Genomic DNA, 27,916 nt, shown 5'->3' on the forward strand with positions numbered 1-27,916 from the left:
GGAGAAGATAAAGAATGTTGCATACCACATGTGAATTGAGAACAACGACACAGTTTGTGTGTTTTTTAAATAACAACCGACACAGTAAATAAATCATAAATGAAAGACAAAAAAGTTATTTGTGTGTAGTCTGGAGGCCCTGGATACTGGTGTATACAGCGAGGGCCAGGGGTAAACTGTAAACATCATGGTTAAATAATTGAATAAAAAAACACTAGACATTTCTTGAGTGGACACCATAATTCAATGGTTATTGATGTCAACGAGGTTGAGTGTGCTGATAAGATGAATGATTTAATATAAACAAGCCACGTACAGCTTTATGTACCACATTGTATGCATTGACTCCATTGAGTATAATCAATATGCAAGGCATTAGCTAAAGCTATTCAATTGCAAATAATTCGTCTATAATGCACAGTATATTGGAAAAATTGAACCACAGACTACATCAACAGTTCAAGAAAATCGGCTCTGAACGCCTTGAACATAAAATCTACGTTTTACTCAGCCTTAATCATCATTCAACACCTTGAAAAAACCTTTTTGTTGCGACATTGAAAGAGGTTTTATAGTATTCAAGATCGTGCATATCTGATATAATAGATTCATAGTTGATGTCAATGGATATCACAGATTCATAGTTGATGGCGATGGTACGTACATTATGTGCCAGATCTTACCAGAATGGTACGACAGTCTACCTTGCCCAACTCTATAACACTCCACCAATCACAGGTTACCGAATCTATAATACACTATACACTGGCTAGCTACCTATGCCTAGTTTACCTCGGCTACCGAAGGCTTTATCTATCTATATACGGTTTGACCAGGCTGTTGCCAGACCTCTGTAAGCGCACAAACAGATAAACAGGACAGGTACTGGCTTTTCATTGGATAAGGAAATGTAATAATGAAGTACATATAAAAAAATTCACATAGTAGATGGAAAATATGAACGTTCTTGTGAATATAAGCCATAGGCTTTGCACACACTAGAGCTATATGTCCTTAGCAAAGTCAGGCATTCCTAATGGCGCAAGAAGACAGCTTTTGTGTGCGATAAAGTTTTATTACATTGTTCCACTATTTCGAAAATTTTTTCAATTCACCTTTTCAGCCACTGTTCACGAGAGCTAGCTATCCATGGAGCTATCTCTGCTATTGGGCCCGCCCATTGAACTCCTGAAATTCGGAGGTAGCGCTCCAGTTATTTACAGTTCAAATTTTAAAACATTTAATTTTGATTTTCGCGCGACATGGCGCGAAATGAGAATATTTTGCTTTCATTGAATTTTATTATTCATCTTTCTTGTATTCACTTTTAAATACTTTGTATTTTCAATAAACATCAATGTGGTTACATCGCATATTTCGAAGGATGAAACATGAACATTTAAAACATTTTAAGGATCGTAAATAAATGTCTGTTAACTTTACAATATACTGGAATAGCAGTTATTAAAGGTTGAAAATGGCTACCATTCAAGCTGAAATCGCACAGGTTTGTAGGAACATGGAATCAGATAAAGCAACAGAAAGAAAGGTAATCACAATATGTAACTTAATTTTTATTCCAAAACGACCTAGGACATGAGCCTTACTTTTATTTCATCGGATTCCTCTGAATTATGTTTTCATGTTTGCAATTGTATAAAATTATTCTGCTCACGTGGGTGGAGCTTTGGCCTCAAAGTCATCCACTAATTTTTGGTTAATTTTAAATCGTTGTTAACTCGGAAATAGACAATTCACATTGGCCATTTCTGTGACTAAACTACAGCATTTTCATAATCAGACATAATTTAAAATGTGAGTTGCAGTTATACAACCTGTTAGTAGTATGTAGTATACAAAGTATGCATATATTATTAGGCTAGTAAAGCTGAAAATCCTTGGCATTTGTTTGCTATCCTTTCTTTGCAATTGTTTGCCTATTGGGGTAGACATTTTCCCCAGTTACCAGCACTTCTGGTATACAGAGTATTAAGTGCAGGAGAAAATGCTCAGTGTGACAGTGTGGTTGCTGATTAGGATTCCACTGACAGAAGTTCAGCATAGATTGCACATGGAATGCACCCTGGTTTAATACATGAACAGATAGAAGAACAAAACTATGGAATAAACACAGGTCCCTTTGTATGCATGGTTTTGTACATGGATGTAGTCCTTTCATTCTCAGCACAAGTTGCCATTTGCTATAATAATACCCCCAGTTTTCTGGCAACAAAATTGACGACAAATTTTTGAGTTAGCTGTTTTTAACTTCTTCTCATCACAGTGGGTTAACAAATCAAGTGCCCTATGCTGCTTGGATGTGATTCCCTCTAAACTTGCATGCTCAGTTCTTAGATGGAAATGAAATAAATATTTATGTTGCGGGCAGATATGCGAGGCCCATGGAGATCAGCTGGGCCATGTTGCAGATTCTAGGAAATGTAACTCAGTTCTTCTGAGGATGTTTGGCTTTTGTATTGAGGATAGGTTATTTATAATTAATCCTCTAAAAGTCAGAACAAATTGTCAAGTAGACTGGAACAAACTTTTTTTAGAAAAATGCTGACAATTTGAAACTGTTGCTACGGGATACAGAAATTTTAAAGTTGCTTGATGCTAATTCTGATGGAAGGAAAAGAAATGTAATTAGCTGGGACTTCATTTTAAAAGCAACTCAAACATATGTAAGAAGAGAGCTTGAAGTTTTACTTGTCCAGAAGCCAAGAAATTCTCAAAGTACATCTTCAAATGTGGCAAATAATAGAGAAAAGAAACGACAGGTATATATGTACTAAGTTTCCACTCCCAAGATTGTAACAACAGGGCTTGAATTAAATGCCTTTCAAAGTTGGGCAAGAATTGTTTTCAAATTCTAAAAACTCTAGATCACCATAAGTTCTTTTTTCCCTGTTAATTGATTCGGTTGAGGTCTGGTTTTATTTTCACCACAATCATACATTTCCCTTGCTTTAGTAACATCACATAGGCATATCTTCACATTTTCTTCTGTGTCTTTGTAGAAAATAATTATGTTAAGTATATACATATCAATAAATATTGTATATAGGAGGTGATGTTACTATTAAAGCTCATCATAAAGACAGCAGATGAACGTGAGTATATAATATATTCTGTCTGATTTTATCATCTGTTACTATATTAGTTGTCCTACTTCACTGTTTTATACCAGGTGACAAATATCGTTTAAATGGCAAAGAACTTGTCCATTACGTCATCACAATGCTGAAAACTCAAGATAAAGCCGTGACTGGTGACTACCTCCAGATTCTTGGAAAACATATTCTTACTTCAAGGACATATTGTTGTGAACTTACATCAGAAATGTGGAAAGGTGTTTTATCCAATATTAAAGTTGTTTATTTACTTTTTTCGGATATTTTGCCACGGAAAAGGAAATGTGGAGATGAAATATTAGCGTTTTTTTTACCCGCGCCATAGCGTACTGTAAATAAAGATACTGTAGTAAATTAGGATTATACTGAGATCTTCCTAAGTTCAGTTATTCCGTTGTTTTACAAACAATATTTCAATCAAATTTACCATATTTATCACCTTTTTTAGATCTTATCATCCTTGTTTCTGGAATCATAAATTCTCCTACGAGTGAACGTTCATTGTCAACCAAGACTTTTTCCCAGATCATCTCATCTGCTGTTACTCAACTGGATATGTCGTCCAATAGACTTTTTAAGTTCTTTACAAATGCCTTTACTGATATCAGGTATTGCCTAGCTAGTATCACGGATTTTTGTATAGATCTATAGCTACAGGTTTATAGTCTGACTTTGTGCGTAGCGTTAGTGCGTTACTGTGAACTCGACCATTGCTTTGGACTGCTTTTGTATTTTGTTGAGAGATTTTTCTTGTTTGACCGTTCGTTCATCACAGATAAGCAGGCTTGTTCGTAATCTCTACAACAGAGGACGATTTGGCCATCTGCCAAGTAGATTTATGTACTATGTACGTATTTAGTGTAAAAATACGTTGCATATATTTCAGCTGAGTATATTTTATTGAACAATCTAGAAATGAAACAAATACTCAAGTTTTGGAGTATCTTCTCAGCTCGTTACTTACATTCTCAAAAGCTGTGATTGTCGATTGTCGCGGACAGTTGTGTCAACTTGGTGAGGATCTTCTACCACCGCTTCTGCAGATTTGGGGCAAACCATATATATCTGTCAAGGTGTGCATTTTATGAGAATGTTTAATTTTGTTGCGTTTCGTTAAAGCTTAAAAAGGATTTGAAAGTGGGAATATTATTTGTTTTTAGAAACCTTTGTTGGTAAAATTAATAAATGTCGTGATTTTGGTCCATCCCCGTGTTGAAGAGCTGAAAGCTGGAGCATTGTGTGTTGACTATGGACCATGGAGGGTAAACTTCCTTTATGGAAATATTTCCAGTTCTTGCATGATGAATGTTAGAAAAAAAAGATTATGAAGAATACATATTTATTGAAAATCTCGAGTATTCAAAGGAGCGTTACAATTTTTACTTTATTTCAAGCATTTTCAAATTTTCAGCGATATAATTGAACGATAAGCGTCGTTTCCATGCAGTAATTGTAAATGTCGTGAACATGTCAAGGTGGTTGATGTTTTAAAGACAAACTAGCATCTGGAAAATCGGTGAAAATCACTTGTTCATGAGAATTACAAAAGAATGCATGATAGCAGGCTGAAAAAATGATGATGTTTGAATATTTTTTACTAAAAACATGTTTTATGTGAGGGTAAATCAATTATGATTTTTGGCACTTCATTCGATTCGAAATTAAGACTCCTTAAAACTTCTATGTTTTATGTGGTTTTATATTAGGTAATTTGAAAAATGTATTAAGCACACTAAGGACGTCAGCGGAACCATATAAATGATGTTTTTAAGACGTATACGCAATTATGGTTAACAACACAGCAAAATATATAATAACTGTAATACACGTTTTTCACTATAGCAACTTCTCCAAAAAATTTATTTGACGATATGTGCTGACCTTAAGCAAGAAAGCCTGAGAATAAAACAAAGGTAAACGCTTATACCGTGATATAAATACCTTCGGGTATAAAAATCTTCCTCCTCAAATCAACCTCCAACAATGATAAAATTTCCACATAATATGAATTGTTTTATTCCTATAGCCCGCTGACTGGCCTTACAGAAGCGGTGATAGAGCTCAGTGCAAACGTCTTGCACCAGGTACAATAACATAACAAGAGCTGTATGATGTATGACAATGCTGCAGTTTAATGTTAATGTATTAAAGTAAGACTATGCATATTACACTTTCCAATGAGTATATATATTCATGTATAACTAAATACTGTCGTTTTGTGGATTATTTTTTTATTGGATATCTTCTCTTTAAGCTGTTTTGGTTTCATTCCAAGAAATCACCAGTGCCAGTAGTTTCAGGTAAATTTGTGTTTATACTGTTTTTCTTGAATCATAATCTGTATCTTCGTTATGTCTGATGTTGTTCAGGTCCTGGCTCGTTCAAACGACGTAAAGTAGAAGTTGGGTGGAATGTTTTAAGAGATACTTTAACAAACAGTCCAGAGACGTCGGCTTTATTGGGATGGTTAGTGTTGCATTTAAACATTAGCGCTATAAGGCTAGAAATAAAGGCTAGAAATATACCTTCATGATTGTGATATATAAGATTTATATGCTATGAAGAACTGGTTTGGCATTTGATACTCTGCTTTACAAATGTAAGTCATGCAGTCCTCATGTCATGGATAACTTTACTTCTCTTCTCTTCCGGCTCGTGTTAGATCTACAGTATATGCTCAATGGCTTTTGTATTTTCCCTACAGGTTGCAAATAACGGCTAAACTTCTGTCAAAATACCCCAACTGTCTTCCAGATGGAGAATATCTTTCACTGCTAACGTCGTTGCATCAACTACAGATTGAACGCAAGAAGTAATGAACCCTAAGTCTTTGAATATTTTCCAAAAAATATTGCATGTGATACTCAACAGAAGTAGGGCATTTAACGTCGTTTATAGTCGATGTAAACTTAACCTAAAAGTGGAATTTTTGGATCCAAACATTCATACCTGTTTTAGCTTGAGGGGCGATGTTAATTTTTATACGTCCGTTGTATCGTGTTGTATCGTGTTGTATCGTGTTGTATCGTGTTTTATCGTGTTGTATCGTCAGTCTTTACCTGTAACCTTACCTGGGACTAACAACTTTGAAAATTACAAGCAGAAAATTTAATAAAAGTTTAAACATCAGGATTTTTTATAGGCAGGAAATAATATCAGGTGTCATGGAGTGCTTACAACATCTTTCGGCTTGTTGTGTTAAGTTGTTGGAACCCAGGCCAAGTGTAGAAGAGATTTCTGTAAAAACAACGTGGAGAAACGTTTGGCTGGCTGCTTTAAGGACGTGTAGTTCACCTGGGTTACAAAATGCAAGTTTTCAACTTTTGGAAAGCATTATTCAGGTATGTACGTAACGACAGTAGCGTTTCATGTTGTCGGTATATATTTCAGTCAATAGTTCAGTTGCGAGATTTGGGACAGTTGTAAGACCCACATAATAATATAATCGTACATAAAACCAACAAAACGTATCGAAACGTATCAATTTAGTTCCGGCATATACTGTGACATCCAAAGTCGATTTTCCAAGAAATAATGTTGAATAAGCGCATACGTGTGGAGAAAAAACAATTGCGCACAATTTGTTTAATTGATTGCCTTTTTGTTTCTTTAAAGACGAAACTTGTTGATGCTGATACAGAACCTTGGAAGCTGTTGACGGATGTTGGTTGTAGTAGTTCAGAGTATGTAACATTCGTTGACTATTCACGACAGATGCTCCAGTAGGACGAGAAAGTTTAAAAATTCAGTGTCTGTATGGGTTAGGATTAGGGTTAGGGTTAGGGCTTTTTTCTTCTTTTACTGTGAATGCAATTTACACCACCTTGCATATAGGTTTGTTCTTTGCTCTTATTATCGGTGTGGACTCTAGTCAACCCCTATAAACATTGTCATTTTCCTCTTCATTTAGATGTTCCTTGCTTTTCCTATGGCGATATTTAGTAACATTGCCGTTACCTGAACGTTTTCATTACACCAATCAAGCCTCTGAATTATCTCACTACCCATTACGTCATCAACTCTTTGAATGGTTGCTGCCTTCTGTCAGTAAAATTGAACAACAAGGATATAGTGTGGAAGGTCATTACTCCAGGATTTTGTCCAGGTTCGGCATCACCAACTGTACCAAGATTATGCACATAATGCATCACGTGAACTGCATGCACTGTATACATGCATGTAGACAAGGTCTAGTCCAGCTCGTGTGTTTTCAGTCAGTCGTCGTTTGCTGGCAGTAATGTCAACCCTCATTATTTAATAGATTACCGCTGGGTTTGCTCTCTCGTGTTCTTGTCATGCTAACACAACGAGTGTGTCATACTACCAGCGGACTTGCTCACATTTTGGATTTCGAAAGGTAGGTGTACGTTTTATCGTTGTTCGGTTCAAACAACGTCAAGTGAACCAATGATAGAAGTAGATCGGTTCAAGAGTTGATTATGGTTATGTCAACATCAAGCATGTGAATAATCATTATACGAAGCTTATTATCAAAGCTCTCGTGTTTTCGACACACAGTACACTCATCACAATCTTTATTTTTAAATTGAATTATTGTTTTCTATCCTCATATTTTATTATATTTTCTTTAGGAAATGTGTTGGGAAATTTGCTGAAGGTTTTAAAGAAGTGGAAAATATTTACCTTCTTTCTTCGTTTAATAAGGTGTGAATATTTTAATCAGCATTCGAATATTTAATACGATATTTGAATTTATGTGTGTCTATATATAGAGAACGGAAACTAATTTGGTGGATCCTTTAACGTTGGTTGAAGAAAGGTACAGTGGCTGGTGATCAAAAACTGATTTCAATATACCTGAAGACGTTTGTTTTCCTCTAGGAATTCAACCACACGATGAAAATACTCTTTGCAACAACTTTTTTTTGCACCACACTTTACTTTGTTAACTTCCTTATTCATTTACTGTTCTTTATTTGTTCACGGGTGTGGTCGACCATTTATTTCTTTACTGTGCTTCTCGACTACAAGGAAATTAAATCACAACGATTCATACGTCGTCGTTTTTTCGTTTTGTAGTACTACAGACAACAATACTGTGAAAGAGTTGTTGAGTTTTTTGGTTCAGAGAATGGTTGAAATTTCCGAGAAATTAACAGAAAATTTAGATGGTGAAGTAAGTATGCCAACTTATATCTATTTTAAAGGGTAGTTTTTCCTGTTTTGAAGGTAGTTCGTGATATATATTCATTTCTTCTGTATAACAATGTGTATCTTATTGTGTAGTCCAGTGTATTATCTTCGCCACATGGCTCAACGCAAGCTGCTGAAAAACGACATGAGTTGCTTCCAAGATTCAGCTGTTTGTCTACGAAAGTTTTAGGACTATTTCTGTACATAAATGCTTTTAACTTCAACGAACTTACAGAATGTCCTCTTTATCGTGCCACCAAGGTAAAATTGTTAAGATGTATATTCTTCATTTTCTAATTCCGAATGGTAGCATTGGTATGCTCAGTTTCCATGCAGTTATCTTGTGGTGGGATAGTGGAGTATAATTGTGATATTATAATAACTGACAAGTTCGTTCACTCCAGCTTTGTTTTAAATAGTTGTATTTCTTCTTCCAGAAAGTTTTAAATGCTGTTTCAAGTAGAATGGCAGAGTCATTAGGTCAAAAAGACGACTTGAAAGGAAAAGCAGTTTTAGGAGCGTCCTTCATTGCCACCTTAAATGATTTATTTTTGTGTGGCCCTTCTACAAACGTAAGACATTTGATTGCAGCTATTTACACACGTGTCAAAATATGTCGAACGGAAGCTTGCTTGATTCAATCTTTCCCTTTTTCGACGAAGTAAGTATTAAAGGTTTTCGTTTCATTTAGCAATTCAATCGTGACATTTTGGAAGTTGTGAGATCTATGACGCCCACAGAAATGATTGAATCTATGATGCAAATTATTACTAGAGAGGTGATTTACATCGTTATTTACAATAGATTATCATAATTTATCCAATTATTATGTAATTAAACTCTAGAGGAAAATCTTATCATTGACGAGGAAACAAGTTGTGCTTGTTAAACACCTTGTTCAGTCCCTATTTATGTGATGTATAATTCTTATTACAGCCTGTGCAACCGAACAAGACACACATGGTACTTGATGAATTTGATGGGACATTTATTGATAACGAGGAAGCTTCAGATGGTTTTGAAGTAAACAACAGCATTCCAAAGCCAGCCTTCCAGCCTCCAATGGCAGATCAGAAGATGAACTCAGGTTTGTATGTTTATTTCGTTGAACTGAAAAGTCTTTATCCAGCCACATTTAACCTCGGGTATTTTTATGTGTTTCAGAAAATTTGTCAGAAAATGAAAAATCAAAAGTTTCGTACATGAAAATAGTATGCTCTTGGTGTACCTGTGTTGATAAATCACATGATCTCCAAGATAATGTGCGGAATCGTATTTTTGAATATTTTGAATCTACAGTAAGCACTTCTTTTATGAAACTATTTAGTCTCTCAACGTTTCTCGGCAGGAGATTTTTAGATAACCGTAATACACACGTCTGCATGCTTCAGGTCGACGAAACACTTTATTCTTGTAAATTAGAATGGACTTCTGCTCTTGGGATAGATTGAAAAACTAAACCTCTCTTATCTTGTTCTTTTTATCTTGTTTTTTAGGACTTTGATATTCTAAAGCCATTTCATTCAAAACTAGTGAGTTTTCTCTCTAAAATATACATGCATGCAGAACAAATTATAAGTGTGTAAATAGAACTCGATTTTTTTTAATTCCATCGTTCTTTTCTCTCCAGTTCTTTGCTGCGTCTTTCATTCTGTGCTCTGCCCCTATTAAAGGCAAACATGTTTTGGTTGTTCTTCATCATCTGAGGTAGGTACAAGAAAAGGAACAATGTGAATTATACGCTATAAATGATGCAATTCTTATGCAATTATAGGTAGCACGAATATACATGTACCTACTCCTGCTGTGTTCTGCTTTGGGGAGAATGAATGACCTTATTTTGACCAAACTAATCTTCACATCGAACACCACAATTTACCCTGCGCCCTTATAATGCTGTATATGGTACACTGTGCGTTGTGTCATTATAGAGTTTATATATAATATTCTATATATAAAAATTTTTTAGAACATTTATTTCAAAGCACAGAAAAGATCAGGAATATTGCAAGGAAGGTCTTAGTCTACTGACTCTGTTGGCGACACAATTTGGAAGATCAGAAGTTAGAGACGAGGCAGATATGAAGGATGCACAAGCGCGTTCGTTGCATCTCTTGAAGGCGTTTTGGTGCGTTATTATTTTATATGAGGTCGTATTTTTGAACTAATCATAGAGGATATAATTGTTTGAGACTTTTTTCTTTCGTAGGAGCCTCAGAGAGACTAACTATTGTTTTTTAGTACGTCTTCAAATTGCCAAGTGTATGGATATGTTCATTCGTGTAAGAACTCTGCATGGCTTTGTTTATGAATTTACAATAATATTAATATTAATCAGGCTACATGCAGTCCTACCTTGTTTTCTGTAGCATATTATAATATGCTCAAATAACCGAACCTATAAACCGCAAAATATTTCCCTCCATTAATCATATAGAACGTTTTACTAGAATACTGACGCGTTTGTTCTATATAGTTACCCACAGTTACAAGTGCATATTACATTTCAGTTTGATCCTGACAGAAACTGGGCATTCTTTGAGATTAAAGACAACAATAACGGTTAGTTTTTAACGACATTTAATGCGAAAAATAGTTTGTCTGTAACTTATATATTGCGTTGCATTTTAGATTCGTCTGTGCATATATCACTTCTCTTCCCTGAGCTTTTGTTTGATCCAAGTCATACAGTGAGGATGTACATGGCTGAAGCAATTGGAATTTTATTTCTCAAATTTAAATCCGCAAACTTGAGTGTCCCAATGAAACCTGCAATTCAGGATGAATTATTTGATATCATCTCTCCCCCGTTCCTTAGCCAAATCTTCCCTTGTAGAGGTAGGATTCATGCAGTAATGATGACAGTCATTTGGGTTTTTGAAATTAATTGTACGTAAAAAAATGAACGTTTATCCCCCAAAATTAAAATTTTTTATGTAATTATCTAATCTTTTTTCTCCTTACCAAACGTTGTTTTGCGAAGGCATATTTTGAAACGAATTGTGTCATGAAAACTGAAGAGAAACTAAATTTTTTCCACAAAGTATCGACCTCCATGTCAAAGTGGAATTAGAGTATAGATATATCCATCGATCTTTTTCATCATTTTTTCAGGCCAAACTAACTGAAGATGAGCTTAAAGATGAAAGAGTTAACAGAGCAGCCAGTCTTCTAACAGCTTTTAAAACAATCGCAACGGTTAGTTGCTGGTGTGAACCGAAAGTTATGTGTTTGATATTTCACGCAACCATGGAACAGAAGTTGGATCATAAAATTGTTGCCAAGGTTCGTTTCTAAATAAATAAAGAGATGTTCACAGGGTACATATTTCATATTTTTCAAACTTTATAGTAATTAGGGATTATACCAAAGTAATGCAATGAGTTATAGCAATGTCTCATTTTAGATGGTTTTAGGGTTTAATTTTTTTTTTTAATTATCGAATCAAAGTCAATGGTTTATTCCTCAAGGTTCTTCGTCAAATCAGTTCAACTCTTGGCTATGATTCACTCAGTGATTTCATCAAGACTCACGTTGGTCGTATTATTGACAGTTGGTTAAGTCATGGTTTCAAATTGGCTGATTTTCCATTTCAAGCTTTAGAATTCAAGTCACTTGCTGATTTCCTAAGGTATGAAAACTGTCAAACTGTTTTTGCGGGTTTTCTTCATTGCGTGACGACTTTAGAATTATTTGCCATAAATTAGAGTTATATTTCACGTAGTAACTTTGTCAGTTTTAAACAAGACAGATACTGAGATCATATAAGTAACTTTTGCTAATTTTTGTTCGCAAAAATATAACCTTTTGCTTTACCCAATCAATTTTTATAATTACAAAGAAGCGATTTTATCGACCACAGGACGCATCATGCTTTGGTTATGCCACACTTAATTTGGCGCTTCAAAGAGACAGAATCACTGAAAACAATTGGTAAAGAGATTGGGAATGACGAAGATTGGACAGAATTTCTTGTTCAGGATTTCTGCAAAATAATGTCAATCATTGTGCCATCATTCGCTGAACAAAGTCGCCAGAAACCTGCAAGTCAAGAACTGGAATTAGACAAACGAAGAGCTTATGATTCTCATAGTTTTGTTGAAAATATTCTTCAAAAAAATGTATGTGAAATTCCTATGCTTAATTTAATAACAAAAGAAAATCATTTGGTTGTATGCTTACTTGATTTGTTTGTACAATTTCAGGTTACAGACAAACTGATGGTGGCAAAGTTTGATGAACTGATTGTTGAACTTTTGTTAAAAATGCATGACTCGCCAAGCGAATTATCCGATGTTTCTCAATTCATCAGGTAGATTTTAAAATACATATTTATGAAATTATAGTTTATTCTGTAATTTATTTATGTTAGTTCTGTTTTACTAAGCACCTTTTCCAGGTGGGACTTAAGGTTCATCTGGTGTGGATGTTGACCATGATTTCATCCCCCAGATTGACGCTATATTTTTACCAAGAAGGTTCTTCCTTTGCAGAGATTACGATCCTCCTACAGAAAGACCTCATTTCACATCCCATGCAATCAATGCAACATTAGATTACCTAACGAATTGTCACGATGGCTCTAACACACTGGTGTCTATCTTGTGTAAAAGGAAGGTATATATGATAGATCATTCATCCTTTGAAATGACCTAACCAACAAGGGTTATTTTTCCAAGATTCACCATCCCGGAAAATCGTGAGACTAAAGACGCCCTATTCCTGCATGTTTGTATTCTTCAGAAACATGCTAATTAGGTGCTGCAACCCTGCAAAGATACAAGCATTTGACAAAATTTATAACACCCATTATCGTTTTCACATTACATCAACTTAGGAAAATATCCAGAAGATTCTGCTTCGTTTGTCTGAATATTTGGAAGGGACTCACGTATTTCACAAGAGGCGATCATTTCTATCTATGTATCGTTTGTTTGTTCTGCTCTTACTTGAAGAATTAAATCAAGGTTTAGCCGGATCCTGGGCATTCGTAGTCAGAGATATTGTTTACACCTTAATAAGGACTATATCACGTCATAATTCAAGAAATGTCTTGAGAATTATTGGCTTGATACGTGATGAAGAAATACAGATTGAACTCGACAGTGATATATTCACTGCAAGTTGTGATTTGCTTTATCAAGTTTGTAAAGTTGCATTATCTTGCTGTCCACAGGTTTGTTGAAATAATTATTTTACCAGACTATTGTTGTATATGCATGTTTTCTTTTGTGCTCAAATTATAAGTAGAAACTCATAATCCAGGATCACTGTAAAATAACCTGGAAAAGACAAACAAAACGACAAACTGTAAAATATTGGAATGCGGATAATAATAAGAACTTACTGACTGAGAATGAGGTCTGTACGGTAAAATATCAAATCGAGGTCTTGCCGTATTGACCGAGCGACAGCGAGGTCAATACACCAAGACCGAGGTTTGATATTTTACCGTACAGACCGAACAGTCGAAGTTAGTAAGTTTTTTATTATATGGCATATTTCATGCAGACATTGTAATGATTAGTTAGTTTTTGCCGTGAGTTTTGCCTTGTTTTCACAGGGCAATAAGAATTGCGTATTGACCGTGGGCAATACGGGGAAATCCGGACCTGTCAGCAGCCAATCAAATTGCAGAATTAACCAAAACAAGCGCTTGCCATATAATAATAATGGATATTGTTTATACGTTGTAATTTATCTCTTTTCTAACAAAATATCGGTTAAGATGTTATGCCCTCGTTCTTGTTTTCGTAATGTTGACCTTTGAATACGATATGACCAATCTTTGTATAATTCCAAGAACGTTTGGGTTTTTCAAGGAAATTGGGCATCATCTTCTTGACATCGTGAATGAAATCATCCCATTTGTATTGACAAAAGATGGCCGATCAAAGAAGGTAATGATCCCACCGCGTGTAAGCAACCACTTGTTGCTCTTGAATAAAACATTTTTTAAAAAGTTCGATTATCCAAGACAATATATATCAATGCGGACCTCTATATATCTATGAACGTTTTTCAGATGCACTAACCTCATTCTTTTTCTTTTAAGGCGATCGCTTTACTGAAATTCCTGATTGTCGATAACCAATCATGTTTGGAATCTTTTATCTCTTGTCTTGATCCATTCCCTGATCAACCTCAGTTTGCGATGCTTAACGAAACTTACTGGTCTGTACGAAAAAAGAACGACACCTTGTCAGCAGTAAGCAGTATATATTAATAACTATAGTTCATTCAGTGACCAGCTCTTTGTTACGGCCTACATTACTTTTACTACTGATCATGGTGTTCTATGCATGACTATCGCTTTTGTCATATGAAAAGTAGAACCCTCTTTTTTAAAAACTTTCATTTTTTGTAGGAAATTGAACATTTTCTTTCGGTGAGTGGCCGATGTCGCTCCATGTCAAGTGTAGAAGGTCTTCGTTTTCTACGTTCAAGATTTAGACATGAAAATGAACTTCAAGAAGCAATGAAAACTGGTCTCAATGGTAATAAATACACGCGTCATACACCTTGGCTTTCACATCGTTATAAAGTTCAATACCTTAGTCATGAGTCATGACTGCTATGCAATGTTATTGTTTCATCTCTGAATGCGTAAAGCATAAGAGAAAACTGATCTGAGAAAGAAACATATTTCTATTCTTTACAGATTCACTACTTGGTGGTTTACCTATAAAACTATTGAAGCGCTTATTACTTTTGTGTAAAAACTCATCAAACGAGGTGAAAATTGAAGCAGGAAAACTCGTCGCCGAAATTGGGTCACCCACTGTATACGTATCGTCTTTAAGTCCTTCCACATCTCAAGGTTCGTACGATCATTATATTTACATATTTCAAGTATATTCAGTAAATTATCTCTGAGTATAAATCTGTAAGTTGTTATTTCTCTAAAAAAGATCTTTTTTATGTTAAAAGAATATTAATTTACACGTAATAAGTTGCTGATACACAAGGTGTTTCAAGTGACTTTGAAATTAGCTTCTGTTAGAATTTCAATGTCACATTATGTGATAATGATATTCGTGCAAAAATTGCTTGATGCTGATTTGCAAAAGAAGTGAAAAACGAGACTTTTGTATAATAACCATGCAGCCGATGCAGGCATTCAAATTTGAACAAAAACGTTTTTGAAAAGGCAACATTTCTTAATTAGAACACTCTGTTTTTATCCAGAGTACAGAATTGATTAATTTTCTTTAGCTATAGAGAACTACAGCTATAGCAAAGCATGCCAAGCTTTTAAAGGAGATGAAGATAGTTGTCGAAACTGCCGAATTCTTCACGTACTCAATGATTGCCTTATCGATAGAGAGTAAGTTGAATGTCGTACCTAAGCCACAGCTCAGAAATTGAACTGTTATATTCAGAATATAATATACTTATCACGGTGTGGCCTTCTGCTGACTATTTTGTTCAATGCTAAAAAAACTTGCCACATTATCTCATTGTACTTTGCGATACATTTATTCTGTTTGCATAAGAAACACTTTGTTAAATTCTAGCATAAAAAAGGTCGCTGTGGCAGCTTCGTGTTTAAAAAACGTTCTCAGTAAACCCAGCATTGTCATGTTGATGAAATGTTACGAAGAAAAAAAAATTGACCATCTTTTTGGATATCTCGATCCTTTCAAACCCACGAAACGAAAAAAGGTACTGAAAGATGTTTCCTTATGGATCGTGTCATTTTCAATCTCGTACAATTGTGATGATAAATTCCTAATTACTCCGGCGTCAGCGACGGAGTTGAAAATTCGCCCCGGTTTTGTTTTGTTTTTTTTTTTGTTTTTTTTTTTTATTTTTCGTCGTCGCAAGTCTGTAATGGCGCGAAATATACTAGTATTTAAAACATGTATGTGACCGTATTTATCTACGTCCCAGTCTTATCTCCCAAGACTTGTGGTGCACAGCTTTGGCTAATTTTCCAATGCGCGATTCGATTTCGCTCGCATGATACGGCAATTCCTCCAAGAGGAACAAATAGACCGTTCTTTTCATGCTGTTCGATTAAGTTTAGATTGAATTGGGATAAGAATATATTTAATACATGTAGACCCGGTCCTATTTTAATAATATCGCTGCTATTTCGCCGTTTAACAAGATGATGTGGTCGTGTATGGGCGCGTTGACACGTCGCGTAGTTTGCACAGGATCGAAGATTTAATACAACTATATAAGCGCGAATTCCAAAGGCAAACTGTAAGACGAAGCGAATGTATCATGCGGTTTATTTACATTTTTGAACAATTGAACTTCTATACTGCGATGTGCTTCTGAATTTCGCGATCGAACATTTAGGTTCGTAAGGCATCTAAATGCGAATATGTATGCGAAACAATACGCGAACTGTATTGTTTATGTCCAGAAGCTCTATATTGAAGACTGGCACGTGCGCCGGAGTTAACGCCAGAACGGCGTCTTGTTTGTTTTAAAAATAAAAAAAAATGGGAAATATTAGCCTTCTCCGCAGGCATCTCTTATGTATTTATATTAGGCATTTATATTTGGCTTGGGTTAGCTGTATCGGGGAGTGAAAAAAAAATTGCTGGAGATGCCTGCCACTTTTTTCCTTGCCTTCCCCGACACAGCCAACCCAAGCCAAATATAAATGCCTAATATAAATACATAAGAGATGCCTGCGGAGGAGGCTAGGGAAATATATGATGTGTGGTAATGATTCATTCAAAAATTCACTGCAAATTAAGAACAACCAAAATTTGATGTGATGTCAATTTTGTTCTTTTAAGAAAACCGAAAAAGAAGAAGGGAAATCAGAAGTTCCAAGTTTCTTGGCGATCGTAAAAGATTGTGATCTTTGGAATCCCAAGACGTTCAACAACCATTCTGATTGGATATCATCATTAACTTCAACAATCATAGATAGTGGTGTCATTAAAGATGAAGTACTTCGCTGTTTGTCGCCAATCTGTCAAGTACATGTAAGTGTGTTTATAAAGACTGGCTTACAGTCCGTTGAAGTAGGGTGGGACAGAGAATTCTTGAAAGTATCAAGAAAGATGTGAAGTATAAAGAGGATATTAAAATTTTTTCAAGTTTTCCATGCATATATATCAGGTATCTATTAAACCTGTCAGTTATCTTAACATTAAACGCGTCACACAGCTTGTTGGCCTGTCTAAATAAACTTCTTAATTCACACATTATTGACACAAGTCAAGCAAATTATTGGTTGTTTCATTTTTGTTTTCAGACTCCGTTTGCTGACTTGGTTTTTCCATATCTTTGTCACGACATACTGTTGAACTCCGGTCATAATGAAACATATCGCGAGCTTATGTCAGAACAAATCCAAAGATTGTTTCGATCTCACGTGACCTCGTCTAAAAATCAGAGTAGAGCCAGTACTCCACTCATTACTAAAAATGAAAATGGTGCTTTAGATGCAGGTATATGAAAATTAAAAAATACCTTTCTGGCTAAAGACTTTTCTTCCCTTATATTGATGAATCCATGAATGGAATTCAACATAGGGTTAGTGCTAGTCGAAGATTTATCGGCCCCACTGATGTTATTCAAGACCACAACCATTCTGAGTTTTTACTATTTAAAAAGATGATCCTTCTTAATAATACATTTCATAAGCACAGTTACCTTTCGGAAATACTTGCATGAAATCATCAAGCTTTTTTATCTTGAGTTACAGAGTTACATATCTGCGCTGCTTTGAAATTCCTGTCATTGGGTTAACTTTAAATTAATTGTTCCTATTTTAGCAAGTGACGATTCTGTTCATTCAATTTTGAACGTGATCAATTATCTGCGGGAACAACCGCGACCTGCCAAGACTGGGACATTTGGCACGTCTTGGGACAGCAATTTTTGGCTAGATTTAAATTATTTAGAGCTAGCAGAGGCTGCTTTGAAAAGTTCTGCCTACTATACTGCAATATTGTATGTCGAAATATGGAAAGATATGCAAAAGTAAGATTTTTTTTTTCCTAACAGAAAATGTTGTACTCAAACTGGGCTTTCATGGAAGAACGGTTTATTATACAACTTTGTGGGGAATTATAAATTTCAGGCGTTTACCTCATTTGATGAAAAAAATGTGTGTTAGTGTTGTATTACTGGCATAATAATTATGTATAATTACTTTAATCATAATTTATTCAGTGATGATGAAACTTGCAGGTCTGTGTCCTCCCGCTCACTTGAATCAAGTTTAGACTCCCAGGATGTTGCTATGGAGATATGCAGTGAAAGTACGGAGGGAGGTTCTGAGGCAGATTATCAAAGAATTTTATTTGAAGCTTATTCTTCCATTGGTGAACCTGATGCATTTTATGGATCTGGAGTTTCAACTGATCTCAAAGCCAGAATATATTCTTACGAACAGGAGAAACATTGGGGAAAAGCTCTGAGTAGGAAAATTCAATAAATCTGTGTTTATCACATTTTTGCCACACAACTTGATTGTCTATGTCTAACTACTTCAGTTCTAATTCCGCTATAGGAACATACGACTTGTATTGTCGTCAGTCCGATAACAAGCCTTGTGTTGGAACTGTTCAGGTAAGCTATCAACCAGTGGTATTTTCAAGATTTTATTGCAAATGTCTTCATTCTAGACTGCTGCAAAAATCAATGTAACGTTTCCCCCAAAAAATCAATGTAACGGACATTCGGTATTCTATCGTTTCATGTGACGTCATAGATTCAAGTCGGAATTTAGGTTTAAGTCGTAGCCTCAACGTTCGAGCAAAATTTTTACTGAAATGGCTCTTTTTATGTGAAAAGTCGATCAAGGAGAATCCTTTTGACCGTCACAATTAAATCAACAAGAAAATCGCGCGAATATTTTGTTTGATGAGAAAATTTCGCGTCGGGACTGGGGTTGATTTCTAACCATGCTTTTTACGTAGTAAAATTACGGCTATTATTATACTCATTGCCACCAACAGCTGTATATTTTTATCTCTTTTGTACTAGGCTTTAAAGACGTTTGGGCTTGATCACATAACGTTCCAATATCTGAAAGGGTTGGAATATGAAAACCAAACCGAGGTGAAACGTGTTTCAATGTTGCATAATACAAATATAAGAAGATTTGCCTTAAAGCTAGAATTATTGTACACGAAGTTTGAATTCTTTAAATAGTTTTTTTTGATATTTTAGTTTGCGGAACTTCAATACGAAGCAGCCTGGCGAAATGGAATCTGGGACATTGATCAGAATGTCAGGTGAAGAAAATATTTGTTATACTTAAATTGCAACGTCCATATCTTAACAAATTAAAGAAAATAAATAATAATATTGGTGTCTCAATTTACGCGTACTTAATATTAATAGCTAATTGTCTTTACTTAACTGCATTTTTTCGAATATTTAGTGATCGATTTGCAGCTGTCAACGAAGGTTTTAATCAGTGCGTTTACCATAACATCCAGTCCCTGAGAAACAAAGATTTAAAGTTGTTTAATTTTTCACTTGATGAATGCAGGTAATTAGTTGACAATTAATGATCACTATTTAGCTTTTGTTTCTGCCGCTTAACGTATCCCTGGATTGGTTTTAGGTGGGTAGTTAAGTGAAGAGACAAGTTATCCCTAATGCGATGAATATATATAAATATATATATGAGCAATTGTGCAATTATATTTCTTGTCTTGATGAAAATCCTCTACCAGCAGACAACTGGATGACATATAAAACGAAAAACAAGAAATGTTGAAATAAGACACGTACAACTGTAATGATATCTTGGTAATTACTTTCGTTCTAGACTTAAAATTGCCGAAGAATTATGTAGGACAAATACCGAAAGTCTTTGCGAAGTTTATCCTCAGATAATACGGTTACAATGTTTGGAAGAGCTCGAGCAAGCGAGAAATATTCGTTACAGGTAAAACAATTTTTCAGGCAGATGAATTTATGTAAGTTGCAATGGTTAACTGCTGACGACAGTCGACAGTGTATAGTTTAACAGCTCTGAGAAAGTCGTTTGTCACCTACATGAATCCCCTATATGGTGGTCGTAATAAATGATTGTTTAAATGATTTAAAAAGTACCTGTTCTTGATTTGTCTAATAATACCCAAACATTAGAAGTGGATATGGTCGTAATCTCAATCAAGGCACAATCACAATGTACCTGAAACATACTAAATTGTAGAAAGCTCGTATCAAGGATTGCATCAAATGTGGTATAACAACTGCCTAAAATTGACAAAACACTTCTCGACGTTTCGATCTGAGGGCCTTCGTCAGGAGAGTTAGTATAAGAAAACGTATCTAAGATTGCTTCAATATTTGGACGAGATATTGTTTAACCAATATATTAAATTTTTTAATATTTTCCAACTTATTTTAGCAACGATGATTATCGTATTTCGCTTGATCAGTGGATTATGGATATTCCAGAAAGTTTCTATGAATTTTATTTATTGGAGCCAATATTATCGCTTAGGACTGTCCTATTACAACAACTTCTTTTACTTTCTCGAGATGATTCAACAGCTGTAGGGATGACACAATGTTTCTTATCTTCATTGGTTAAGCATTGTGAGATGGTATCAAAACTTGCAAGACATGCTGGTTCTTATCAGGTGCTTTTTGACGTACAAAGTTTTCCCTGAAGACTGAAGTGCAAAACGCATCCATGCAACACATCAAAATGTCTCTACCTGAAATTCAATCAAAAGGCGCTGACACTATGACGCAATGCAATTATAATTTTGATGCTATAAGAAACTTTAGATGCCTCAGGAGTAGAATTGCATTGCAAGTTGCAAGGAAAATTGCATATTGTAACAGCGCCAAGTCTTCCATGGAATTCTAATAGGAATTAAATAGCCATGCATATATATTTTAAACCTAAAACAATTATTATTTTGAGAACGCTGGCACTGAAGCAGAATATTAAAATTTTATATCTAGTTTAGAAAAAATGCTTGTAGTAGACGTTTATCATAATATAATATATTTCAACTTTTCCAGTTTTCAGAAAGGGCAATAGCGGCATTGAAGGAGCTGAGATCATGCGAAGATTTTATAACAACAAGTTACTCTTGGAAGATCGAGGAGGCCAAAGTATTTTGGTGTCAGGGAGAGCATGAAACGGCCATGTTTCAGTTGAAACAAATCAACAAAGCTGTGAAAGTAAGAGTTTAATGCTTGTCGACGGTGTCCTGATATCTACATCTTCGTACATTTCCGTACATCTTCGTACATTTCCGTACATTTCTGTACATTTCGTACTAACATGTTTTGTTTTTGGATAATGAACTAGAATTTCAGTTAAAAAGTCTTCTTGTATACTTTAAGAATAACCCTGAAACACTAGGTCTTTACGGTAGTTGGCTGGCCGAGACACGTTCGGAAAATCCAAACACAATTATGGAGAAATATTTAGAAAAGGTAAACGTAATTTAATGAAGTTATTTCGTTTAATTTACGATGTACATGCATATTCCTATGGCCGTGGTTCGTATATATTCCTGAAAATATATCAAAATTTTGTATTCGTGCTGAATTAATTTATGTCTACGTTTTGTGTGCAGGCTGTTGACCTTGTGATGTCGTGTAGTGGAAAACAGGAGTCTTCAAGTGAGGCAAGTTAATTCGAGGTTACTGTGAAGCTGTGAAGCCTAACTTTCTCTAGGGTAAAAATATTCTTACTTTGGTAATGAATACCCTAAATTTTTGTTGGTATTTTGCCACAAGACAGGAATTGCGTACTAAATACTGCAGTGAATAGTAGTGTATAAACGATTTTTTTTATTTGTTTCTTCTATAGGCGTTTTTGTGTCTCGCTCGATTTGCTGACAGTCAGTACAGGAATATTGAGGATTATATGAAGTCCTGGGCATTTGAAAACAAGCGTTCAGTAATGAATAAATTAAAGGTACAATTCATAGTTTTGGATATGCTGTACCTGCAATTTTAGCTTAATGAAATTTTCCGTTTAAAATTGTGTTCGTTGACTTATTTGACTATTGGACTGACATCTGACAATCACCATCTTCATTAAGACGTTAATGCAGCTAATAAATTCAAACTATGACAACTCATTTTTTTTACCAATAGTCTGAGGTGGCAAATCTTAAAGAACACGGAGTAGACAATTGTCGTTACTTGCGTGAGTTAAGTTTGCAAAGTCAATCTGATGAACAAGAGTTGACACAAATGAGAGAAGATCGTCTTAAATATTTACAAAAAGCTTTAAAAAATTACATTAGATGTCTCCAAGTTGGGGTGAGTACATGCATTCGTCTGGTTGGTTATTCATCTCGTAGAGATTCTCATTTTTTCCAGACTAGGGCGGGGAGATTGCGCACAAAATTACAGACATTTTGTCATTTAGGAAAAGCACGATCTACAAATTTTCAGAATTTGTTCGTTGTGGATGGAGAATTGTGAAGACGATTCGATAAACAGGATTGTTAAGGTATAAGTTGCGTGCTATAAATCACAATATTTTCTTCTTCAGCGATCTTCTCATTTTAAACTTCAATCACTGACCATATCACAGTAACCGATAGTATATCAACGTTTTCAGGAGATACATTAAATCCACATTTACGACAACCTTTCATTAATTACTATGACGAGTAGCTGGGTCGAGACTGATCCAACCTACACTTTTACTTATTTTCCTCTCTATAGGAAGGAGTATTTTTAGACACTGGGAAAATGTCAGTAGCATCAAGGAAGTTTCTTCCTCTGATGTATCAGTTAGCAGCGCGACTTGGCGCTAAGACGCGGGAAAATGAGTTGTTTCAAAATGTCTTAAGAAAGGTAAACATAATGAATGCTAAATAATCGATAACATTACGTGATTACAGATTGGTGCTGACAATATATTAAAATGATTTCATTTCTTTTTAGTTGATAATTGAAGCAGCCGTGGACCATCCCCATCACGTGATTTGGATAATATTAGCGTTGATTAACGCCGATAAAGATAGTAAATATTTGACTGGTGGAGGAAAGAAAGCCGGGAGATTATCTAAACGATCCAATCAGCAATCTTCTGAAAGTTACGTTGATGAGGTAAGATTTTTTAAATATTATTACTAAATGTTAAACCTGGTTGGGAATAGGCGAATGGTTGTCGGGAGAAAATGATAGACAAAATAGCGATACATTCCGGGATATTTTGACTTGTCTAATATTGCCATGCAGTGAAGTGACCTGGTGTACTCATTAAATCTTCTTTTTAACTCTCCTTATACAGGATCGTTTAAAGGCAGCTACTGCGATAATTGAAGACGTACGTAAGTCACAGCAAGCCACAGTCACCTCGATGGAAAAACTGAGCGAAGCCTACATTGAATTGGCGTATTACGACGTGGCTAAATACAAAAGTCAAACAGGTAAAATCCTGTAGTTAAATTGTTATGAAACTGTCTGATAGAAATATTTGTAAGAGTTCAATTATCACCTTTGGAACTTTTCAAGTGATTTTTGTCTACGAAAACCACATTTTATATACGACGAAGCTCTAGAATACTCTAACAAAAGAAATTAGGGAAGGCAAGTCACTGGTTTCAGAAATAAAATCGCTGCGCATTTATAAAGACAGAGAAAACAAATACAGTTAATACATACAAACACATACAAATGCTTTTCCAGGTCCAATACCTCTGCCAGATTTGACCTTAAAACGCATTGCCTGCCTTAACAACGTCGCTTTACCTACAGTTGATCTTCAGGTAAGTAATGATGTGGTCATTTTTAAGTTGTCATTGATAATATCTGACAGAGAGAAAAAAGTCATTTTGCGTACACGAAACTATCCACCATGGGCATTTTAAATACCCGCTTGTGTAGGGGAAGTGTGTATACGTGGAAAAAAGTACATTATTTTGGCAAAACATTCTACATTAAATACCAGTTCCTATGTTGTGAAGGAATATAACCCTTCCGCGTCCTGTGGCACTTGATTTAATTTGAACGAAAGGTGAACGGAAGTAGGTCCTCATGCTCCCTGTACACTGCGTCTAACTTTACGATTTTTGGTTTTACAGATTGACCCAAGTTGTTCTTATGAAAATATCATTTCCATTGCAAGATTTGAACCAAAGTTCAGTTTATGTGGGGGAATAAATTTGCCAAAAATTCTACTCTGTGTTGGCTCTGATGGTGTAAAGCGAAGGCAGTTAATAAAAGTAAAATCCTAAATTCAAAAACACCAAAATTAACCCACTTTATCTACGCGGGAAAATAATTAAAGGAAATCTAAAAAAATATTATGTTATCTGTAAGAAATGTGTGTATTCTCTAGGGTAAAGATGACTTAAGACAGGATGCCGTAATGCAGCAAGTGTTTAGAATGGTCAACACGTTGCTTCAGAAGAACGTTGAAACAAGAAAACGTAATTTGAAAATGCGAACATACAAGGTTAAAATGCGTAATAAATATTTAATTCTGGCCGACTTAGGTCAAATTAAGCCTTCCCACTTTATATATCGCCAATTCTTTCCAATTATTTGATTATTATTATTATTTTATTATTTAGGTTGTTCCTTTGTCTCAACGTAGCGGTTTGGTTGAATGGTGCGAGCAAACAATGCCATTGGGAAATTATCTTATCGGAGTTCAGGGGAAAAGTCCTGTTGGTGCGCATCAAAGATACAATCCTCGAGATTTATCTTCGTTGGATTGTAGAAAGAAAATGCAGGTATGGCAGACATGTCAGCTTGATAAACTAACAGCAGACACGCCTAGGGTCTTCAACAACGCAGTACTATGTATTATATGTATGCAATGGAGGGGACGATACCCTTTGAGTTGTCTTTTCAACATTTTGTAAACTATAAAACAACTTTGCCAAGGTTTCTTTTCCCTGTTCTGTTCGAAGCTATTGCATAAACACGCATTTTTCAAATGCATCGAAAATTATTTTCCTACTTTGATGAAGCTGAGATATTAGGATGAATATTGTTATTACAAAACACAGTTACACTTTTATTTCATCGAACGTGCAGTTTAACAACGAACACAACTCGTATGATTGTAGAGCGTTGATCGTACCGATGTCGATAAACGATATAAGATATATAAGGTAAGTTGATAATTCAACTGAGATATAATTGCTCATCATATGCACTAGTGCTAGAGGTACATGCATGCTTTCAGCATTTCACTAAACCTTCTATATCAACCCCCCCCCCCCTGAAAACGGAACTGAGGGGCAGCAGGGAGCAAAAGGGGTAACTGCTTTTCTTACCTTCTATCAGTAGAGAAAAGAGGGAGAAAGGATGTCCTTTTACTTTGCATTATTAGTAGTGTGTAGTATACATATTACACTGATTCATGCCTAAACAATGAAAATTTCTACTTTCAGGAAATTATGGCAAGATTCAGTCCTGTCTTCAGACATTTTTTCTTTGAAAAATTTTTGGAACCATCTTTATGGTTTGAAAAACGTCTTGCTTACACAAGAAGTGTAGCAACCGCATCGATAGGTATATTTTATAACGCATTAAGCAGTGATGATTTAAACTTTCATAGACCTTGATCTTCTGTCTTAACCTACGTTTGGTAGGGCTATACACCTTTTTGCTCACGAAGTTGGGGCTAGGCGCATGATTGAATGGTGCATATTTATATATTTCTATAGGACTGTTTCTATAGGAAAGCGATTGTATTAATAATATTTGAACATGACAAAATGCATATGCGATATTGGATGAGTCGCCTAATTTTATTTTGGTTTCACCTTCTGTTATATTTGTTTCACGTGGCCATGTCCAAGCTAGGGGGCTAATAATTTTAGCTAATTTGATTTACTAGCAACTACTCTGTTATATAAACATATCCCTTTAAAGGACTATTTCTGCAGTTTATTACAATTCGATACTCTTGCCATAGTTTTATTTGCTGAACACCCACGAGAACCTTCCTCGTTTTAGCTCATGTTTCTAGTGTAAAGTTATGACAATCTTGTTTAGAAATCTTTGCGTATAGATTGTCTATCAGTTCTATGTTATTTATTTTTTGATAACAATATTTTTACTTAATTTTTATTAGTTGGTTATATTGTGGGTCTTGGCGATCGTCATGTCCAAAACATACTGATTGATTGCAATACTGCAGAACTTATTCATATTGACTTAGGTTTGTGAAGAGTAAAACTGTTTTTAACTGTTTTGGGCTTGGATAAGAGTTCGGAAGACCGGCTCTTTCGCTTGATGGAGTCAAAGGCGCCGGAAGATAAAATATATTCAGGGGGGTGGGGGGTACGTAGAACGATGCTCTTAAGGTGCCACCAAAGGTATATTGTCGACTAAGAAATAGAATATGCAAAAGATAGCCTTATATATAGTTGATATATTCTGTTGTATTTATATCCTTACAGATCAAATTTTAACATGATCTCCCACTTTCTCCCCAGGTGTCGCTTTTGAGCAAGGAAAGATGTTGCCAACTCCGGAAACAGTCCCTTTTAGGTTGACTCGCGACTTGGTGGACGGGATGGGAATCTCTGGAGTCGAGGGCGTCTTTCGCAGATGCTCTGAAGAAACCTTAAACGTTATGAGACGTTCACAAGAGAAAATATTGACGATAGTACAGGTTAGAAATTTGATCAAATAGTGAGAAGCATTTAGCAATTAACTAAAAGTATCAATCAATATTTAAAGCTGGTAGATTTTGATACATCTTCGCATCAAATATAGTAGTATAACAACTGCCTAAAATGGACAAAAAAAAGTTTCGACCTGAAGGCCTTCGTCAGGAGAGATATGTTAGCTAACTCTCCTGACGAAGGTCCTTAAATGTCGAAGCGTTGAGAATTTTTTTGTGCATTTTAGGCAGTTGTTATACCACATTTGATGTCAATTTGTTTGAGGACGCTGCCACGCTGCCCCTCGTTATATTATTTTAGTAAAATATTTCAAGGCAATAAAAAATATCATAATTCAAGGTGCTGCTTTTTGATCCTCTGTACGCGTGGACATTGAGTCCTTTGAAAGCTATGTCATTACAACGAAAACCTGATATGGACACATCTAACGTCTCAAGTGCAGATACAGTCCTAGATAATGGGAACGAGCAACGAAACAACTTAGATGAAACCGCTGTAAACAAAATGGCGGAACGAGTTCTTGTTAGGTTGAGACAAAAACTTGAAGGAGAAGAAGATGGAACATTACTAAGTGTTAAAGGACAGGTGAATCATTTAATACGAGAAGCAAAAGACCCGAAAAATTTATGCCGGTTATTCCCCGGATGGCAACCGTGGATATAAATAATTATTTTAACTGGAATTGATATTTTGTATGAAATCATTCTCATAATGTCATGAATATTATTCCCAGAATATTATTGCCTTGACGTCATTCCCAGTCTTTTCATGCAACTTGAAACGCCAGCCTAGTTTACGAAATAAACCTCCGCCTAAAAGCCTAAAATTTGAAATATGTTTTGATCCAAAGGCAAAGTTCAAGAGAATTCGGTACATGCGTTTTAAACTTTTAATCCGTGATTTTTTGACGACTTAAAGTTTACTATTTTCTTATAAAACTAACAACACAAAAATTAATCAATGTCAAGTCGATGTGCATGATGTGTCCTATAAGAGCTCAAACTATACTTCTTTATTAGAAGATTATCCGAACGACTCGTGCGCCTAAGAAGCATGTTAGCCGGC

General features: G+C 35.3%; 2 protein-coding genes across 2 annotated transcripts; both read left to right on the forward strand.

Moving 5' to 3' along the window:
- The first annotated feature begins 1,267 nt into the window (after window positions 1-1,267).
- On the forward strand, window positions 1,268-10,959 carry LOC114521311 (serine-protein kinase ATM-like). The gene is made up of 30 exons (XM_028541703.1): window positions 1,268-1,549; window positions 2,556-2,780; window positions 3,068-3,113; window positions 3,191-3,352; window positions 3,583-3,742; window positions 4,048-4,207; window positions 4,295-4,396; window positions 4,977-5,047; window positions 5,161-5,218; window positions 5,389-5,434; window positions 5,504-5,600; window positions 5,839-5,946; window positions 6,277-6,475; window positions 6,750-6,817; window positions 7,045-7,239; window positions 7,396-7,491; window positions 7,727-7,799; window positions 7,868-7,914; window positions 8,175-8,271; window positions 8,382-8,549; window positions 8,726-8,860; window positions 8,980-9,066; window positions 9,225-9,375; window positions 9,453-9,586; window positions 9,785-9,820; window positions 9,919-9,995; window positions 10,258-10,416; window positions 10,530-10,570; window positions 10,799-10,850; window positions 10,920-10,959. Exons 1-29 carry the CDS (start codon window positions 1,478-1,480, stop codon window positions 10,801-10,803), a joined length of 3,075 nt encoding a protein of 1,024 aa, XP_028397504.1. The 5' UTR covers window positions 1,268-1,477; the 3' UTR covers window positions 10,804-10,850; window positions 10,920-10,959.
- Window positions 10,960-10,984: 25 nt separating this feature from the next.
- LOC114521310 (serine-protein kinase ATM-like) lies at window positions 10,985-27,838 on the forward strand. Its single transcript, XM_028541701.1, has 41 exons — window positions 10,985-11,126; window positions 11,403-11,573; window positions 11,759-11,919; window positions 12,151-12,409; window positions 12,494-12,600; window positions 12,782-12,905; window positions 13,126-13,464; window positions 14,111-14,188; window positions 14,344-14,496; window positions 14,656-14,785; window positions 14,950-15,108; window positions 15,504-15,615; window positions 15,806-15,953; window positions 17,048-17,239; window positions 17,512-17,707; window positions 18,035-18,242; window positions 18,453-18,682; window positions 18,775-18,833; window positions 19,251-19,325; window positions 19,437-19,501; window positions 19,651-19,761; window positions 20,044-20,163; window positions 20,632-20,866; window positions 21,258-21,419; window positions 21,585-21,677; window positions 21,821-21,871; window positions 22,057-22,164; window positions 22,347-22,514; window positions 22,624-22,707; window positions 22,926-23,057; window positions 23,148-23,312; window positions 23,497-23,635; window positions 23,895-23,974; window positions 24,290-24,430; window positions 24,547-24,663; window positions 24,782-24,943; window positions 25,283-25,327; window positions 25,610-25,730; window positions 26,296-26,382; window positions 26,660-26,838; window positions 27,191-27,838. Exons 1-41 carry the CDS (start codon window positions 11,070-11,072, stop codon window positions 27,512-27,514), a joined length of 5,847 nt encoding a protein of 1,948 aa, XP_028397502.1. The 5' UTR covers window positions 10,985-11,069; the 3' UTR covers window positions 27,515-27,838.
- The last annotated feature ends 78 nt before the right edge of the window (window positions 27,839-27,916 follow it).

Source organism: Dendronephthya gigantea, unplaced genomic scaffold, assembly GCF_004324835.1.
Source record: "Dendronephthya gigantea isolate DGI-Jeju-01 unplaced genomic scaffold, DenGig_1.0 000020F, whole genome shotgun sequence".
Taxonomy (NCBI): Eukaryota; Metazoa; Cnidaria; class Anthozoa; order Malacalcyonacea; family Nephtheidae; genus Dendronephthya; species Dendronephthya gigantea.

Coding starts and splice junctions, on each gene's coding strand:
- LOC114521311 (XM_028541703.1), top strand. CDS start 1,478: ATGGCTACCATTCAAGCTGAAATCGCACAGGTTTGTAGGAACATGGAA. Junction 8,550..8,725: donor CTCTTTATCGTGCCACCAAG/GTAAAATTGTTA, acceptor TTCTTCTTCCAG/AAAGTTTTAAATGCTGTTTC. Junction 10,417..10,529: donor CATCTCTTGAAGGCGTTTTG/GTGCGTTATTAT, acceptor ATTGTTTTTTAG/TACGTCTTCAAATTGCCAAG.
- LOC114521310 (XM_028541701.1), top strand. CDS start 11,070: ATGAATTATTTGATATCATCTCTCCCCCGTTCCTTAGCCAAATCTTCC. Junction 18,243..18,452: donor ATATGGAAAGATATGCAAAA/GTAAGATTTTTT, acceptor TGAAACTTGCAG/GTCTGTGTCCTCCCGCTCAC. Junction 19,762..20,043: donor TTTTCACTTGATGAATGCAG/GTAATTAGTTGA, acceptor CTTTCGTTCTAG/ACTTAAAATTGCCGAAGAAT.